Below are 20,594 nucleotides of genomic sequence, written 5' to 3' on the forward strand. Positions count from 1 at the left end.
TAGTATACCTTTAAGTATATAAATATTAGTGACTTAAAGTTGTCCCTGTGACCAACAGAAAACACCTGAAGCTCCTCAGGCTCCACTGCTGTTTCAAACCTGAGTATCTTTTTAAATGGGCAAAAGAAAAAGGTTTCGCTTGCAGAACCTTAAAGAAGCACTCTTTACTGAAAATGATGAGACAACTAATAAAAATAATAAAATACATTCCTATGAAATGTCAAGTATAAGCAACATTTGAATTCTACTAGTGGCCTTCGTAACTGGAGAAACATGTTTCCCTTGCAGCTACTTAACAGCCAAACAGCCTTCAAACTAACAGGAGAGATTCATAAGAGAGCTTAAGAGATTCATAAGACAGCAAGATCGGTAGAATTTGTTCTCACAGTTGTTTGTCTTTCCTTTTACACACAAACAAACCTTTATTAGTTTGGATTCAGTAGAAACTATTGGTATAGAAGTCTCACTTGGGATATATGTAGTAGGATTCACTTCAGCACTCAACTAACTATACAGCCCATACTGGAACTCACTGAGGAAGAACGGGAGCTTACTGGAACTCCTTTGCAAGTTTATTCCTAAACTACTAGAAACTACAAAATTATTTAACTACTAAAATCAAACTGTAAAGATTTCACTGAATACTTGTGAAAAAATACACATTTCTAAAATTAACTTTCTTGAGTGAGAGTTTACTGACAACGTAAAAGGCAAAGTATGCAGATCTATGTAGATCCTGAAAAACTTCATCAGCAGTTAGATGCTTTATGTACTTGCACAACTGTGTTATCTTCCTTCAGAGATCTCTCAAAAGAGTTTTAGAAGTTCTAAGTTTTCTTTCAAATGTGCCTTTACTGTGTATAAAGAATGAAACACTAAGCTAGCACAGAACCACTGTTATTGTGAAACTGGGAAATTCCTAATTTTGGTCAGGAAATATTTTTGCTACCTGTGAAATATACATCTTGCCAGATAGCTGTGTTGGTGAGTTTTGGCTGCCCCTGAAGCAGAAAAGCAAAACAGTTTCCTACCATGTAAACAGAAGTTGGTTTTGTCTCACAGATCTCATAGATTAGAAGAGTGCATCTGAAATTCTCATTTTGACAATGTTTTACAGCAACACCAGCCATTTTGGCCAGACTATAAATTACTCACATGGGTGAGTAATTATTTGTGCAAGTACTTCTTTGAACCTAGTAGTAGTATCAATCAATGTCTGACTGAAACAGGGATACAAATTTAATGACACAGACAAATACATGAATTTCATAAATAGTATAATCCCACTGTAAAATTAATCAATTTCTAAAAGAAGAGTAAAGAATTCCCACTGCCCCCAAGGATGGCATTTCAAATTCACAAGCATGGATAACTCCCTGCTATTTTATACATTGAGAAATTCCCATGGATAAATGTAATAGAATGAGATATTTCTTCAAAATCAAAGAAATGAAATACAGTTGAATTAGCACGGAACATCAAGATTTATACTTATTGTATGTCTTCATTTTGCAGATACAGTTTATTTTTCAAGAATGTGCACAACATTATTTTATAGTTCTTCACATATGTACTCTATGAGGGGAAATCCAGAATAACTGCAGTAACATTTTGCCAATAGTGTAAACAGGGCTCCCCCACAAACATGTTTCCCACAGCTTGTGATAAATCCTTTGAATTAGAGCTGTGTGGCTTGGAGACTGGAGTGTAGAGAAAACAGTAGAGGAATTCATTTGCACCTCCAGTTAAACCACTTTCTCAGACCCTATCTTATGCAGCAGGGCAAGGCTACCCAGAAAATATTGCAACTAAGGTCTTTGCAGAGTAGGTTTATTGCTTTATTCCTGAATATACACCAAACTATATAGGAATACTTTGTCACCACATAGCACAAAGCCTTATAGCAGCTTGGAAATAAACGTAGTGACAGCAGAATTTCTACACCAAGTGGTGTTTACAGGACCTAATCAATTTCATCACCAGTCTGGAGAAAATTGGGTTTGTCAGACATTCCTAGGACAGATTTAAATTTGTCAGGCTCTGTCAGTCTCAGAACCACAAAGCTGCACAAATCAATAGATCAACTCCAAATTTTGTTCCAGGTGCAGATGAAGACATAATTCGTAAGTGTGATGCAAACATCATCAGTATTTCAGCAATACACAGGTATGTTGGGGATAAGTAAATAGTTTGTGTACCCAGAACATTCAGTTTACATAGTTTTAATAAACGTGGAGAACATTTAAAATACCTTACAAAAATAACTAGATAGATAGATCCTTACATCATGCAAACTCAGCCATTTCAAGACACTAAAATGTCCTTTCTATACTTCTACTTTGATGGCAATCAAGGAATGTAGTACTCAGAGGGTAGGAGAATCAAAGAATTCCCAGGATGCCTTTCCAGTATATCGCAATTAATTTCCTAATGTGAGGGACTCTCAGGAGAGTGAACAATAAGTTCAAGACAGTGCTAATTTCTGTTCCAATAAAAGGGTATGAGCTATAAATGTCCCTTACATTTCCGTAGACAGATGATATTAAAGAGCATCTAACTGTCATTGTGCAGCAGCTGAGATAAAATTGGGTGTGTTAAAATGTGAAGTCTGTAGATGTGTGATCCAATCCTCTAGTTATAGCACCACAGAGTCAAGTTATGTAGTTTCGTACATACATACAACTCCCCTGCGAACACTGTAACTAAAACAATAGTTGTTGTTTTTATGTTTATTTGGGAATACACTAAATCCAGGACTTAGTTACTCAGAATAATTTTTTAAATTTTCAGTATAAATTATCAGTTTGAGCCAGGCATGAGGAGTGGCTCATTTCAACTTTTTGAGTTAAGCTTTGAAGAACATTCTGATTTTTATTTTGTCATTTAAAAAGGATTAACTAACTAAAAGAAAACCAAACTAATTATTTTCAAATTTTCTACGGAAATGTATTTTAGTGTTGTATACAAGTATGTGAAGTTTCAGATGAAACAGAAATGTGTCAGAAAGTTAAAGGAGCACAGAACAGAGATTTGCACAGGGTTATTCTCCAGCTATACAGTAGTACAGAAAGGAAAATGAGTTTTGCAGAACTTTATAGTTGCACATATGATTGTCTTATTAAAACTGAGTAAGATCTTCAGATGCACTTGTCTGAAATCTGTTTGTAATTACTCAGATCAAAATCTTTAAACAAAGTTGACAGAAAATAATAATCAAGACATGTTTCAGGTTTGATTTCTGCATGCCAGGCAGCCTGACCAGTGAGAAAGAGGAAGGTTTGTCTTTTCAGGGTGAGTCTCTAATGCATTGTGCAGTGATGTCTCTAGTGCTCAAGAGGTACAAGCAGGAAAGTTTTGTGGCACCACTAATAGCCATCTGAATCTGGACAGAGACTGCTGAACTGCCATTATTTCAGGTCTTTTTGCCTGTGAATATCTAAAAGCAAGAAAAATTCAATTCTTGAGACTGAATAGCATGAACAAAGAATGAAGGTAGGATCAAGGAGAAAGAAAACAAAGATTTTATTTTATTTTATTTTTTGTCGGAAGGCTATGTCTAGAGCAGTTAAAATACTACCGCATTTTCTCACAAGAGAATGTCATCAAACTAGTGTGTTAGATAAGAGGTGGGAACATGGCTTAAAGACACTGTAATTTCTAATATAGCTAATAAGCATCCTATTATGAAAGGTAACCACCATCTGAAGAGAGAATAAAATCACTAAAGGAAAACTTTCCATCCATGAAGTGCCTGCAAGCTTTGGAGACCAAAAAAAAAAAAAAAATATATATATATATATATAAAAATAAAAAGGACAAAAATAGAGAAATCAAAAACAGAGGAATGATTCAACAGTTAACCTATTTATATAGTAATGAGAAGTATCAGGATTTGGGTGAGCTGGGAGAAAACATGAAGTTGACTTGGAAAAAATGACAAATGATAAATAACGGTATGTAGAGAGGCTGGAGCAGTAAAGTAGATGTGAGCAAGTTGAATTGGGACAAACACAGGAAAATGATTTTCTTGGCACAAGTTTTTGTGCCTTTGGTGCCTGTGCAGTCCCCACAATGCATCTCCATCAGAACTTGCTGGAAAGATTGGAACTGAGGATCAACTTAGCTATTTCGCAAGACTCTCAGTTAGTAAATGGCCTCGTGCACTGCAAAGATTACCTGTGACAGTTACCAAGAACTGGATTTGAAGTATTTCATGGCAATACCTTCTACAACGGAGATGCAAATGGGAACTCTACATGAACCTAAATGCAAGGAAAGTCAGAAAATCCCCAGAATCCAGATGCCAGAGATGAAGGATTATATATATCGGGTAGTTTTTAAGGTTATCCTTCCAGTTTATGCTTTTACCCGTGCAGCATGCTAGAAAAAAGTGCAGACAGAAAGCTAGATAGAAAAGTGACTAGGTCAAGCAGCTGGAGCACCTATATCTAGAGAAGAGGATGGAAGTGCAGTGACTTAGATTCTTCTGCCCTTGTGTTTAATGTTGCTTTGGGGAAGGAGACCTGAGAGTTCAGAATTTTCTTCAGTCATATTCCTACAGTCTGTTCATATGAGAGAGCTTCTCATTTTAGTGGGCAGAAGGCACAAGAAGAAGGTAGAGGAGGAAGGAAATTGTTCTAATTTCTCATCCTGGTCCATAAATCTATGGCATAGTCACGCTTTGTTGGCCCACTCAGACCTCCTGGATTCCATGGGAACTTCACCTGTGTTTGATATTTATTGACTTCTCAAAAAGATAAAAGAAAAATAAAAGGGGGGAGGGGGGGAGAGGATATACAATTAAATAAGAATAATTTATGAGAAGTGAAATGCAATATTAAAGATAGCAACTATGAAAGGATGCCTTTAAATTGGTTTTATAATCTCTAGATATTTTAATCCAGTGTAGTTAAGAGTATTTTGAAATAAATGATGGAAAGTGATGTTGAATAAAAAGGCCAAAATCATGGGTTCACTGAAGTTGACGGGGGTTTTTCCATTGACTTCAATAAGGCCAGGATTTCACCCTAAAGGTTTATCACCAAGGCCAAAGACACAGAGTGATAAAATAAACACATGGATTTTTTTTTTTATTTTATTTTTTCCACTGAGTTCAGAAATACAGAATAGAAGTAAAGGAGTCTTAAAGGAACTCTAGGTTCAGGCTCCCAAGCCCTGCAGCCTTTTAAGGTCAATTTCTGTGGAAACAGTAAAAGAATTATGGTATGTGACACATCTGAGTGAACCATAGCAAAGTTACATCTGTTAAACTTGTGAATTCCAGCCCCACGCAACATACATTTCAATTCAAAGAGGCTTAACTTTCCATAATTCAAACATTGTTGCATTTACCTAGCTGTTTTGATATTCTTGGATGCAGAAATGGAAAAAGAAATCACGGAAAGGTTTAGAACACTAGAAAGTCACATCTGTCATAGCTGTGGGGCAATTTCTCCAGAAACATCACAAGAAAGGGTAAGGATGTGGTCCAGTGACCCTGCACAATACAGGACTGTCATCTGAAGTTTAACTACATATCTCTTCAGTCAGCACTGATAAACCGGAATGAAGACATCAAATGATGTTTCCCAACTGTCGCAGCCTTTATGCTAGAGACATAATGGATGAGTGTTGCTTGTAAACTCAGCCTATCATGTGCATACTTATTTTTATTTTTTGAGTGAAAGAGGCAGTAAATGGGACTAAGTCATTGTGATCTCCTGTAAACCAATTAAAATGCCCTGAGCTTTATGATAAATAAAATCAGAAACTTTTCTGGAAATAACTGCAGAAACCTACAGATTTCAACAAGGAAGAAAAGTGTTTTGATCTGGGTCATTGTATAATTTAGCAGAGAGATAATAGATGTCTAGAGATGTTCCAGATTTTGAAGAATAAATTGTCATTTATGATAGCCTCTCCGTATGAGTAAGGCTGACTGCAGAACTTGCACTCTAACCACAGTGAAAATCCATGGATACAATGAAAGAATTTGTCTTACTCACTCTGACTCTCGTTCCCTTAAACAGGCACAAAACAAGGGGAGAAAAACAGAGCTGCTAAAACTGGAGAAGAAAAGAGTAATCTATCTTTCTGCCACATGACAGTTTGTCACAGTGCATTGCCTGTGTGAAGGTAAATGTGGAAAATAGAAAGACCCAATGAAAACAATGATATCTTGTGATATCTTGGGAAACAAACAAACAAACAATTGTCCCTACTCTCCCTCTCTCTCTCTCCCTCCCCTCCCCCCCCCCCCCCCCCCCCCCCCCGCCCCAACAAAGAAAACAGTCAAACAAACAAAAACATTAATAGAAAAGAGGTAGAAGAACAGATAGAATAGGATAAAGTAGGAAGCCGGGGCAGAGATTGTATGTTTATCTAAAGATCTTCCACATCTGCTAACAGCAGCATTTATAAATGCAATAGATTGCACATGACACGGTCATGCTAGAACCACTTGTGTAACATACATGTATACGCATGTTTGGAGTCCCTGTTGGTCTGCATATATGTGTCCAGCAGCCCTATGGCCAGCTCTCTGAATGTCTGGCTTATCAATAATCAGTGTGTCTGTGAATGTGTGTATGCAAAGCAGACGAGGTAGAACAAAGTACCATTAAGAAACTAGTCTAAACCAGTAGAATGGTCCATGAACAAATACAAGGCTAGTTCTGATTTAATTAGCTTAATTGGTCAGTAAAGCACAGTGCTCCTCCTGGTATAAACAGGTCTAGTGAGAAGATACACAGATATACACTTGGTTTTCTTGACAATGTAGACAAGCAAATAAAAAACAGATATGTTTATTTCATGATGACAAGATAACATTGTGACTGAAATGAAGTATTTCTCTGGGACGAAGAGGATGAAAGTTTGTTTGCTTTAAAACATTATTCAGTTTTTAAAAATGAGTTCTAAATAGGTTGCTGGCAGCAGGGTGGGGGAGCAAAAATGAGGAGGGAAAAAGGGATAAAATTGTCATATTCTTTCAGTAAGAGTTATAGGCAGGGAACTGAGAAACAATCTGACAGTAGTTTTCCGTTTTGTCTGGATCAGCCTCTGCTTTCATGAATCAAAGATAATAAATACACTATTTCTAACAATATAAAATTCCCATTAAAAAAGTCCAGTAGCCGTAAGTTTTTGGGATACAGGAAAAAAAAATCACACCAGGTTTACGTTGAAAAAGCTTTAAGACTTCAACATGTCAGATATTTTGGGAAAAATTTACCACTCTTCTCAAAACAAACTGCAAACTCCACGAGATGTAGACAGAAAACAGGCCTCCCTAGTGAACTTTGACACAAGAATAATGAAACCATCTATAATCCACATTTGATTTGTTTGGAAAGTTTTTCTGCTCTGTATTTAAACTACTATTAAAAAAAAAAAAATCTTGCCAGGAAAGGGGAGGAAAAGGGCTCATTTTTTAAATAGTTATAATCTTTTAAGCACCACTCATCTTGATTTCTAGTTAGTATCATCAAGGCCTTCTCTAGGGATGTGATCCAAAAGCTACTTACACCAGTGAAAAGATTCTGACTAACTTCTGTGGATTTGAAGCTTGCATCTAAGCCAGACTCTTCACCTAATACAACATTTCACAGACCACTGCCACCAACAAGGATGATTCAGATAACAGAAATAAGAGCAAACCTCCCAAGAGCCAGGAGCTGGACATTCTCAGTGGATTTTTCTGAGATCCCTTTGCCACTGGAGACAAAGAGAGTTTTCTTGATGTATTGAGAGCAGAAGACACTCTGCAGTAAGCATCCTGTGTCAGACAGATGGTGAATAGCTTTACAGAACCTCTCCCATACTCTAGCTCCTGCATCACACAGTGACATAGTGATATGCAGGCATATTAGAAATGTATGAACTTCATCTGTAAACCTGTAAAATAGTCATAGATCAAGTAAAACATTTTAACATCTTTTTTGAGCTATTGCTTTTCTCCACACACTTTCTCGTCCACTTTACACTAATTTGTATTCAATGCTGCTATCCTGAAAGCTTCTCTAAAACTTCCCAAGAGATCTATCATACCTTGCCTGTTTTCCCAGGTTTCTAAAATTAATTTAGATCAATTATTTAATATGTTCAATCATTTTCTTTAAGCCATTTACTGCAGATAGAGCCAATTATTCAACATAAAATACAGCCAGATCATTTCATCACAACCAAAAATGTGATTTATCATCACATTCAATTAGAACCTACTGAAGTCAGTGACAAAAGTCCCATTCAGCTGAATAAGGATCAAGCTGTTAATTTACAGTGCCCTAGGAATAAAGTGTGGCAATGGATAAGGCTGGGATACATACGGGATTCCAATTTCAAACAGATTGTTTTGAATCAGTTGTTTTCCAAGCATAATGATGCTCAGCTGAATACAGAGTTCCATCAAACAGCCTCCTGGTGCACACTGTAATTAAAACAAAACAAAACAACAACAGCAACAAAAACACATGTAGAGTGTGAATGGAGTAAGATAATTTAAAAGTACTGACTTGGAAGAGCCACCAATGTCCATACGAGGCTGCTAATCCTGCCACCAATTTTCTCTGGAGCACTGAACTCGTTGATCATTGCAATTTCAATCCTTAACAAGGTATTTCATCTCTACTCATAAAACCACATTAAGGAAAATATGTGATGCTCTGAAATAACTTATTGTGCCCTGGGGCTACTATATTTCCTTTTAAAATATTTACTATATAATCAATGTAATCAACATAATGCAATATCACCAATAGTCTTCCAACCTGATGTCTCCCAAGGGAGGAGAAAGTCTTCAATCTTGCGAAGACTTATGCTTAAGCTTTGTTGTAAAACCATGAGTAAGTCTGTTGCTTTTCAAGTGAATACCCACAGCAGTTAAAAGGATTTAAAAAAAAAATGTTTACAGGTTTAGCACAACATGGCCATAGCTTTTTAGGCTATTAAAATCATTGAGCTTCTAGTAATCTACAAAATTAAGAACACAAGTTCAAATTCCAGCTCTGCCATAGGTTTCCCAAGGGCTTGGTCAAATCATTTAATGTTTGCACATTAGTGCTCATTTATAAAGCAGAGAAATTGGGATGCTTCACCTAAGACTGTGAGGTGCTTAGAACTGCAGAAAGAGAGAACATACAGCTGCTGCAGAGGGAAAATTTGGATTTTGTCCATTGATGTTGAAAATTTAACATATTGGTAAACTTGTTCTTAACACATTTCCTATTTTTCCCTTTTTGCCTATATTCCACTGAAACACTGTACATGTATCTCTCTGTGTTAATGATTTTTCAGCTTTATTTTCATGTGTACTTACCTCTTCCATTCGATAGCCATCAAACACATATACATAATGACCAGGACGGCCGACAAATCTGAAAGTAATAACAATACATGAAATAAAACAAAAAATGGAAAAAAAAAAAAAACTTTAACAATATAACTGTGTTCTTTTGTTGTTGTTGTTGTTTTGTTTGTTTGGTTTGGTTTGGTTTGGTTTTCATATTAGCTAAAATATATCAGAACTAGATGCTTCAACATGAAGTTTAATAGACTCAAAATCTATGCAACTTCAATTATTTAAAATGATTTCAAAATATTTTCTACCACATCCCAACTAAATCATTTTTGTTAAAAAAATCTGTGTTAAAAAAAAATAAAAATAAATCTCCCTTGAGTAGAGATCACAGACAAAACTGGGAGCACATATCATAAATCACATTCTCTTGCATTTGAGTAATACCCTGAATGGACGGCATTACTTACACACACATACACAGTCAAGGCTCTTATGACTAAACTGAGAGAAACAGTGAAATTAACTTTATTATAGCCATATAAAACAACAACAAAAATAGGTTAAAAAGATAAGTCGGAGATATTTTTCATTAATGTCTTCCTATATTTACAGCTGCTGGTAAAATGTATCATTAATTCTTAAATCAGTAATGCTGAATAGGGTTAGTGAAGTATATAGATTAACGAACTTTACAGCCCCCAAAAGGAACAGAATAATGATATGAAACAGAACCCAGAGGATGTTTTAAAAGTTTTTGCCAAACTTTTAGCAAACAACCATTTTAAGTTTCCCATTCAAAAGCATGTGCAATACTGTGGATAACTGGGTCCCAAAAGACAATGAACCTGAACCCATAGGAAGTCACACTTATATAGCCGGACAGCTGAATTAGCTTTTTGGTCAACCAGATCAGTTGCCAAAATATTCAACTTCCAGTTGACTGTAACTGTTTCTTAATTTAACTTGGGCAAATAGTGAAAAATGTGGAGAAAGTGATAGGGAAAATCGTTCCGTATTTTTAAAACAAATTAGAAAAATATTTTTTTGCTAAATGGTGCTTCAGAAAAAATGTACTAAAATGTGAAAAACACCATCAAAGCAATAGCTTTTGTTGATAAATGCAACTTCTTTCTTTCACCGAAAGGAATTATTTTTTGGGTGTGGATTATTCTTATTAAATAATGAAAGCAATTACATTTCAGAACAATGCTCTTCTTAGAAGAGAGACAGGACAGCACTCAACATCATTCCTTCCCATTCAAGAGCAAAGTTAAGACAATTCTATTTACGATGTTTGTCATAGCTGGTGAAGGTGGTCAGTGCCAGACTTAGGTCATTCTTTGACTGTATTTTTGAACACAGATCCACTTATATAGACATATCTATATACATTAATATCAATACATAAAGGACATTTGTCCTACCTTCCTTTAAAAAAGGCAACATAAAAAATTGGTGCATATGAATTCACAAACTTCAATAGGAATGCCTTCAAAATCAATCTCTCCTCAAAGGCTTTCTCCGTTTTTGGTACCTCTGGGGTAAAAGAAGCAAACCAGAGAAATCAATTAGTAATTATGTAAACATCCATGATATCCTCAAATACAACACTAAACTGCAAACTTCAAATTCATATTGTTTTGTCTTTCATACTTTTCATTTCTGTCAATGCACATTAACTCCTCCACTGTCTGACTCCTTCTGATTCCAGAGAGTCATTCCAAACTTCCAAATGGAAATTAAAGACTCTTTGTTGGAAACATTAATAATGTCAACTTAATGAACTTGATTCTCTGATATGCTTCTGACAGCTTATCCCAAGTTGCTAAGGGCTGTCTATTCAATATGTTGGTGGCAAAAATCAACAGCCGCCCCCCCCCCTCCCCCCCCCCCCCCCAAACCTGCCTGGATCTGAAAATACCTCACATCTCACATCTTTTCTTGTCTCTTTTCCTGCTGAGATACCTGGCCAGACCTTTCTCTGCTTCAGACTATGTCTGCAAAATCTTAGCACAGACCTCTGAATACTCTGACTTCTATTACATTATTCAATGTATAAAACTATTAAATATATTTTATTAATATTATGCATTTATTGATAAAATAGCAATAAAAGAGAAAGAAAGAGAGAAAGAGAGAGAGAGAAAAAAAAGAAAAAGAAAAAGAAAAAGAAAAAGAAAAAGAAAAAGAAAAAGAAAAAGAAAAAGAAAAAGAAAAAGAAAGAAAGAAAGAAAGAAAGAAAGAAAGAAAGAAAGAAAGAAAGAAAGAAAGAAAGAAAGAAAGAAAGAAAGAAAGAAAGAAAGAAAGAAAGAAAGAAAGAAAGAAAGAAAGAAAGAGTGAATCATGGTGTTTATTTAAACCCTAAAGAAACAGCAACATTCTGATAAGTTCCCACAACCCAGCATTATTTGTGATCCTTTCAACCACAAATTCATAAAAGGCCAACACACGGTTTGGTGAGCCCTAAGCTATCATTCATCTACATGTATAGAAATGCTTAATTAAGCCAACAAAAGATTTGAAAAATTTGTAGATGACCCCATATGCTGGATAAATCCTCAGGACAAAATCTCAGGGCAACAGGAACATCCAGTAACAGCAATTCAGTTTTTAAGTTGAAGGAGAAAAGCCCTGGATGTTGCCTTTTACAGAACTCTCACAAAGATGAGATCAGCCACTGGATGAAAATTTGCACACCATATATGGTTCTACAGACTCTCTTAACACTGCACTCCCTCCCCACTCTCAGATATACTATACCATACCAATAGAGGCATGCACAGAATGTGTCCTCCAGCTAGTGGATTCTGCTATACAATAAATGTGTCAAGCCAGAATAGATGCACTAGCAAGAGAGAAAACTTTCAAAAAAACCCAACCCCAATACATATAATATATGGTTGTTTGTGAGCATACTACTCCAAATCTGGGAAGCTGAAACTTTCTAGGTGGAGAATGAGCTGAGACATCTGTGGGATAGATCTTAGTTTGCCAAAGAAATTGCTGCCTTTATAAGGCACTAACACAAGTAGCTTTAATTTTGTCTCCATTTGACTGATCCTTCCTTGATGTTAATGGAGATACAAGTGAGAAAATGAGTCCTAAATCAAGTCTATCACCACATGCTTACTGAAGACATACTGAAGACAACATATTCCACCTGAGAATACCAGGATATTATCCACACTTCTGCTGGTCTGATCTGTAAGAGAGGCACAATAGTGTTCCACCTTGCTGGACCAACAAGAGGTGTGGTGGGTCCTAACGCATCCTGCACTAGCTCTCTGTATTACTTATAACAAAACCATTGTCTTCTTACTTTTTTTTTTTTTTTTTTCCTGAAGTACTGCTTCAGCAGGTATAGAGGCAGATGTGTTAGTCCGAACCTAAAAAGAATGCAACTGATATCATAGGCACCATTACTGTGCTTATAGATGTACTTAATTTTTCACCCAAGCAAAGTATTGAGAATGTTCAGTGTTGAAGTAGAACCCTGTGCGGTCAAGACCTTTTCCTCCAGCCCAACAAACATGTTCCTCAGCTTTTCTATTAACTGCAGTGTGAAAAGAGAATTAAGCATGTTTTACTCTGCTTGGCAAAATGAAAGTTCACAAGGTAAGCATTTATCACCATGAATGCATTGTAATTTTTAAAAAAGTTTGATTGCAGTTGGCATCTGAGCCAAACACTGGAGAAAGCTGTGTGAATGAATCTTCTATCTTACATAATTTGTAGCACTAGAGATTACTCAGACTGGATTCTTCTTAAACAAAACACCTCATGGTTAATTAGGAATGCTGCCTAAATAAAGCTAGCAAGACTGGAATGAAATGCAAAGTGACAGGAGGAGAATAATCTGCAAGTGAGAAAGAAATTCTTGTTTCTTTCACAACTCAGAGTTTTGCACCTTCTCATGGTAGTTTCCTTTTGTGTTTGTCCCACAGAGGTAATGGCAGTGACTTCCACTTCCCAGCTTTTGCTTAGAACCAGCCAAGGAGGAGGAGTCTCAACCTCATCTCTTTCCACACAGCAGTGTCATGCCCTAACCACTGTGCCATTTCTCATCTGGGAAGGTGAAGTGCAGAGGCCAGAATTGCTCAGGTCAAATGAAATTAGCAGCTTTTCACTAGTATGAAACTGAAAATCTGGGCACAATTTTAACCTGAATGATAGGAAACACAAGCTTCCTTAACACACTAGCACAGAGTGTGTTTATGTAATGCTGCTAGATTCTGCCCAAAGCCTGATGCAAAACAGAAACAAACAAATTAACCCCATATGGTGACATTTTTTGAAAATTCTTTGCTTTGGTTTTGTTTCTTTCAAATACTTTTATAATGTAATCTAAACTACCTAGCTCTCATTACTGGTAAAGCCACAGAACCTATTTCAAAAATTCAGGACTGGACCTGTATGATAACTAAAAAACCTTACTTTATGGTGTTCTTCAAAAATAGGACTAAAATAGGTAGTTTCACTTTTGTGAACTTTTGTCTTGAGAATTGAGGATAAGAAACAGAAGTCCTGAGTTCCTAAGGTTTTAACCTGAAGTCTGCTAGATCCAAAAAACTTTACATCACTGTAGCTTTACAGGGATATAATCTAAAATTTTGAATGACTGTGTCAGGTTCCAATTGTAAAAAAAGTTTCCAATTTGGAAGCCTAAGTTTAGACACCCCAAAATTGACAGGCAGAGTACTTACTACAGTTATAGGCTTCTGTGGTTGCTGATTGACTTTCAGTGTTTTGAATAACTGACTTCATGTTCCTAGCCTTTGAAGCATCTAGAATTATAGGTGATGTATAAAAATATGGGAAGCAATATTTAACAATGGATATAAGAATCTCATGTTAGGGCCCTGTCAGTAAACATCTTTAACGTAATTCGTGTTAAAAAAAATAAATAAATAAACAGTCTAAACCTCTCTACTAGTCAAAAGACTGACTTACCTTTAAAAGGCTCAGGTATACATTGCCTGGCTTATTACAATAAAACAACATCAAAAAATCAACCCCCTAACTAACAGATAATATTACAAGAAAAGCCCAGCCCAGACATGTCCCTATAACAGCAGAAAAAACGTTTGAGTGGTAGGGAGTTTGTAAAAATCACAGCAGATAAATAGCATGGGAAGAATTTGCTTTCAAGAGCCAGCAACATCTTTGTAACAATCCACTGACTTTCAGCTCCTAGAGGTAAAACTATATATCAAAATACATACCAGGTCAAAAATTCTCAACTAACTCTAGATAAGTGGATCTTGGCACAGAGCCAGTGCAATGCAGAAATACCAGCTGAGATCCTGGAATTAGCACAGCTGCATTAACATGGCATTATGGCCAGGCTAATTAGTCCTATTAGTGGCACATTGCATGTTGTGGCTTAGACCCCCAGTTTACAGAGGCATGTCTGAACGTCTTACCCCATAGGCCTGAATATTTTCACTGGCACTCTTCAGTGGGAAATATTCCTATTAGAACTTCCTTGAATACTCTCATGTCAATACATGTAATGTACTAATGAGGAATGTGGTGAGATAGCTTTACCAATTTCTGTCAGCCATTTGGCAACAGCTCCATAAATTTCATCAAGTATAAGTATCACAACGAGGTTGATGATGACAGCAGTTGCGGTCACTGTCACTCGAACATTTGACCTGGTTGTCTCATGTGTGCTGAATGACAAAGCTGCTGCTGTAGTAATTCGGTAAACGATCACACCAAACACTGCTGAAAATGTCAGCATAATCTGCAAAGAAATGTACAGAATGATTAGTTTAAGTATGATAGTATTGTTATACTAGCATTTAACAAAAGCATTGATTTATATGTTGGCATATAAATCTATGACTTGGCACTGTGTGGTTATTTCCTTAAGCAACACAATAAAAAGGGGATAATAAAATAAAAATTTGAGAATTCAAAACTGTCTAACAGGGACATAATAAAGAAAATGGAAGCAGAGTTATGAGTTGGCATAAAAAGTCCTGAGAAAGTGGATTTCCTCTGCAGATAAAGCTTCGCACATTATCCATGCAGTAGTGGTGAAACTCAGGTAGCTCAGCTTCAAATGCAGGTTCAAATTCAAGATCTTTTACCTGGCAATAGGTTCGGATGGCTTGGACTGAATGGTGTACATGTATGTGCAGCCAAGGAAGTAGTCACTGCAGAAGTGCCACTTTACTCCCTGATACCAGTTCTCTTTGTGTAACTAATGCCACAAATTCAAGTGTATAAATGTTTTCCTTACTATTCTTGTTTTAAGATAAAGATGGGTTATGAGAGCTCCACTTTACATTTCTGCCCCAGAAATCAGGTGATGTCCTGAGGTCCTTCAGGGGCTAGCTTTGGCCCATGAAATGAGAAAAGTCAGCCCTGCTACTAAAGGTCGTTTTCCCACAAGATAAATTTGACCTTCATAGGGCTATGTGTTCTGATTTAAAATAAATAAATTAATTAATTAAATTAAACAGTAATAAAAAGTAGCCAATTTTCATAGCCATAGCAGGAAAAAAGGAGCAGGTATATTTTTCCCTTTCATTTTTGCCTTTGGCAAGAATTCCAATGTGCATTCATTATTTTAAGTAAAACATCTTGAGGTCCTCAGATGAAAGAGACTACCTAAATGTGAAAGATTAGACCATTGTAATTATTTCAGTGGGCCTAGGGGCCAAGATTCACAGCATGGGTTTAACAAAATTTAGCAGTTCATTTTAATGACCCAGCAATGCTTTATTGAACCTCTGCATATGGGGGGAGGTTGTCTTATGAATGGTACTATAGCAGAAGAACAAGAACAAGAGTCAGAGTTATATTACAGGTTGAAGAAGAAAGCTAGGCATATTTTGTTTTGATAGCAAAATAGTACACATTAAATATAAATATATATTTGGAGAAACTTCTGGAGATATCTTGTAGAATTCACAAATACTTTTTGTGAGAAAACTATAAAAAAATATCTCAAATAAAATAACTTGTTTAGCCTTTTTAAAGAAATGTTTCATTAATTTTAAATGAAATGTAGATCACTGGTGAGTTTTTGCTTTGTGCTAACATTTTTCATTTAAATTCTGGTGTAAAGAAAAAAAAAAATGAACATGAAACACTTTGAATGAAAGCATTTCAAATGGCATAAAGTATTATTTCCTTTCCTCTTGTAGTTTTTGTTGTGTTGAGAAAGCTCTTTCTGTTTTTTCTGCCTATTTTTCTCATTATCTCTACCAAACATACAAACAAAATATACTGTCTGCTCAGCTCTCACTGTGACAGAAGTGGTGCAGGGACCCAAAGATCAGAACTATTACTTAACTTTCCCACTATTTGTTCACAACAGTTGAAGGTAATCTCCCCAGTAATGAGAGAAAACTAAACAGCATCACCTGGCACTAATCTAATCCACCTTTCACCTCTGAAGTCACATTTTTATTTATTTATTTATTTATTTATTTTTTGGGTCACAGATTATTTTTTCTTAATCACTTTCCAAATATTGTTTTTTTCTTCCTCTTTCTCCTTTTTTTTTTTTTTTTTTTTTTTTTTTTTGTCATTTTCACTCTTTTGGTGGACAAGCAAAACCAGCAAAGTAAGATCACATGTATCATTCTGGTATTCCAGAAGCACTAGGGCATCAGGAACTCCTCAGTTGCCTAGATGCTTTTTAACATACACTTAGGTACAGATGGAAAAATACTCCTTTAGAGCCTTCATTTTCTGTGCATCCTGCAACAAAAGAAAATTGAGGGAAACTTGTAGGACCTCACAGTAACTGAGAACATTCCTCTCACTCCCCCAGACAGGCACTGAGGGAGGGGTTCCTATATCTTCATAGAATTCATCCCGTTCCTGAAAATATATCTCTTGCCCAAATTCCCTATGAGAAAGACACTGTTCAGGTGCCTATTTGGGGTTTTGTCGTAGTTGTCAGTTTTCCATCTGGCCAGTTCTATCCCTTACTATGGTAGACAGCTTCTTCACCAAATATTTAAACTTATACTGTCAAAGACTGAATTGCTTAGAAACAGATGTGAAAATTGGCTGCAGAAAAGGTCACCTACTGAGCCTGGTATGAATGAGGACAAACAGGAAAGCATACTAGATCTGAGAAGGAAGCTATAAAACCCTGTGGGCTAGACTGATACCTTCATCCAAGTAGGATAACAATTTAATGTCCGAACAATTCTTTGGCTCCCCAGTGGGACTATTCCAGAGTCAAGTATTATGCCATGTGGGAAGGAATAGGACAGTAGGGTTCAAAAGAAAGAACAGGATGAACTCTTCTACCATGACACTAATTCGTTTTCTTCCTTATTCTGATTGAGCCAAACGCAAGGAACAAAAAGAAAGGCTCCATGCCATCCTACTCTTTTGTATCAGCTACCAACGTTTTTATCACATACTCAGAAATCTTTGCTGCAACATACACCTTCTAAGTGTAGAGTTTATAAACTGTGACATATTTCATTACTAATAACATATAAGCCGAAGTTGTTTATGGCCATCTTGTCCTAGAGACCCTGCTACCATCTGTCTTACTGGGCAAATTCACAAAAAAGACTTGTGAAGTTCTATTCTAAAATCCTTTCAAAAGAGATTGCTTAAATCAATGCAGTCAGCTGAGGTTTTGAGTACAATAAAAGAGATCTGACCAGAATTTAAAGTATCTGTAAGCAAGTAAAATAATAATATAAGCAGGAGTGGAGATTGATTGGGCAAGAGAACCAAACCCATCATTTTTCTCAACCTTCCCTTTTAAAGAAACGAACAGCATGTCTAGCTGAGAAAAGCAAAGAAAAACAAACAAACAAACAAACAGTTCTGCTTGAAAGGATATTCTGCTTGAAAAGGGAGTTTAAGAGTGCACAAAATGAAAAATAAAGAGAAAAAGCTTAAGGTAAGCCTTAACCACTAGCAGCTTCAAGAATTATCAAGGAAACAATCCTATGTAAATTTGGGAGAGGGGCAGAACATGACAACACTGTTCTATTGCAGTATGAGCATCTTTAGGGAAAATACCTATGGATTTATCTGCGATATCCCATTGGCCCAGAAAAGATGGTATTAAACATTAAGCAATCACTTCTGCAGCACTGGAAATTGCAACATTTGTGTGTGTGTGCATGTGCATATCTGTTCCTGATCCTCCTGTGCCTGTGTGGAATATATGTGCACACTCATATATAAACTCAAGATTTTATCATTTATATCGATGTAGTGCTCACAGCCAAAAATATTAGTCTGTGTGAATAATAGCACAGACATTGATGAGACATATTTACTTTCCTTTATGCAATTCTATTGCACAAGCTGAAAGCAAACTTCTAGTCTGGCTTTTCCCAATCACTGTTTAACTAATATAACATAAAAAAAAAGAAAAGTCACATGCACTAAAGAGCAGATTGCAAGCTTCACTTGTGAGAGTGGAGCTGGCTCTCCCTCACCAAGAATTGACTTGAATTTCCTGCATGGTTTATGCATGTAGGTTGGATATTAAGAAAAAAATTATCCACTGAAAGGGTTGTGAAGCATTGGCTGTCCAACGAAGTGGTTGAATCACCATCTTTGGAGGTCTTCCAAAAACATGTAGATATAGAGCTTAGTGACGCGGTTTAATGATTGACATGGCAGTGCTAGGTTGAACTAGATGATCTTAGAGGTCTTTTCCAACCTAAATGATTCCATGATACTATGTATGTGTAGTAGGGGAGGTATATTTCATATACATACTAGGTATATCACTCATATACAGTTGCATGTGTTTACAAAATTTTGAGTGACTGCTGTCTTCCTGAGGCCTGAGCAATCATTTGCTTTTTAGGCAGAACTTCTGAGTGGCATCATCTGGGACCTTGCTTAAAGCAGGGTATTTTTCTTCTCTGCTTTTTCTAACTGAAAATCATTTGCATTTTATTATAAGCCTTAATTTTTGTGCAGGTTTTCACATATTTGGATTAGAATCATTGGAACATCATGCTTATTTCTGTAAAATGTTTTCCTTTTTTGGCTAATGAAGAAAAAAAGGACAAGAAGAAAAAGCATCAAAATTGAAAAGTTACAAGTTCTGAGATTTAAAGTCTCAAAACCAGTTCAAATGTTACCAGCAAAATGGTAATACAGGTTAGAATAAAGCATATACATGTAGACCTTATTTAACTTTAACAAGTCATTCTTTTGCAGGTAGAGTGCTTATGTGGTGCTCTCAACTTTAACCATGTTAAAGTCTCCCTTAAGCATGATTTTAATGTGCTTTCCTGAGTCATAGCCTATATATTTCTGCCCCTGCTTACTGCACCATTTCAGAAAGAGTTATAAAGGTGCAATGTAAAGCTCTAGTTCTTCAGCTCTTGATAGTGACTAGAGAAACTCTGCTAGCTTTCACCTTTTGTAATGGTGTCCGCAATTATTTTTCTAGAATACGTTGAGCATTAGCAAGACATAAGCACCTGCAGTAGAAAACTTACATGTAAACCTGCCCTGGCACAACTTGACACTATTTCCTCTTGTCCTTTCACTTGTTACTTGGGAGAAGAGACTGACATCCACCTCACTACAACCTTTGAGGTAGCTGTAGGGAGTGACAAGGTCTCCCATGGGCCTCTTTTTCCTGGTTAAACAACCCCAACTCCCTAACCACTCCTTCTAAGTCTTGTTCTCTAGACCCTTCACCGGCTTTGTTGCCCTTCCTTGGACATGGTCCAGTACCTTGATATCTTTCTTGTAGCAAAGGGCCCCCAAATTAAAACAGTATTCAGGGTATGGCCTCATCAGAGCTGAGTACAGGAGACAATCACTTCCCTAGTCCTTTATACATTATATACACACACACATATATATATATACATATTTATAAATATGCAAGCATGAATTTGGCTTGAATATGATCGTAAAACATTAAAAAAAAAATGAATTAAATACTCACAGGATATGTGTTGTAGTATATGCAAAGTATAGTAAATTAGAAATACAAAGAATTTATTTATTTATTTATTTATTTATTTTAATTAGTCCCTGAGTAAGTTTCTCAGGTCATAGGTTCATGTGGTACAAACAGACACATTTCACTGCCATTTTATACTGCCTCTGGATGTGAACACATGCTTTCATTCAGTAATTTCTATATCTAGAAGGATAATGGGATCCTTGACAAAGTAATGTAAGGCTTATTAGGCAGGCTTTCCTGTTGCTTCTTACAAAGTCTAGCAGCTTGCTGTTAAAAATTTCTCTAGGAGAATGGTGTCCACACTTTATAGTAGCCTGACCTGCACACCTTATTCTTGTTCCCAGAATGCCACAGTCTTAC

At 36.2% G+C, this 20,594-nt stretch overlaps 1 protein-coding gene across 1 annotated transcript in view; it reads right to left on the reverse strand.

Moving 5' to 3' along the window:
- The window catches only part of ANO2 (anoctamin 2), a 190,937-nt gene that overhangs the window by 19,645 nt on the left and 150,698 nt on the right, over positions 1–20,594 (reverse strand). The window contains exons 15-18 of the mRNA XM_082784479.1: positions 14,846–15,047; positions 10,723–10,834; positions 9,317–9,374; positions 8,328–8,428 (exon numbers count right to left, since the gene is read on the reverse strand). Coding sequence (XP_082640605.1) covers positions 8,328–8,428; positions 9,317–9,374; positions 10,723–10,834; positions 14,846–15,047 — 473 coding nt within the window. The remainder of the gene's footprint in view (positions 1–8,327; positions 8,429–9,316; positions 9,375–10,722; positions 10,835–14,845; positions 15,048–20,594) is intronic.

This window comes from Aythya marila, assembly GCF_965140915.1.
Source record: "Aythya marila genome assembly, chromosome: 1".
NCBI lineage: Eukaryota > Metazoa > Chordata > Aves > Anseriformes > Anatidae > Aythya > Aythya marila.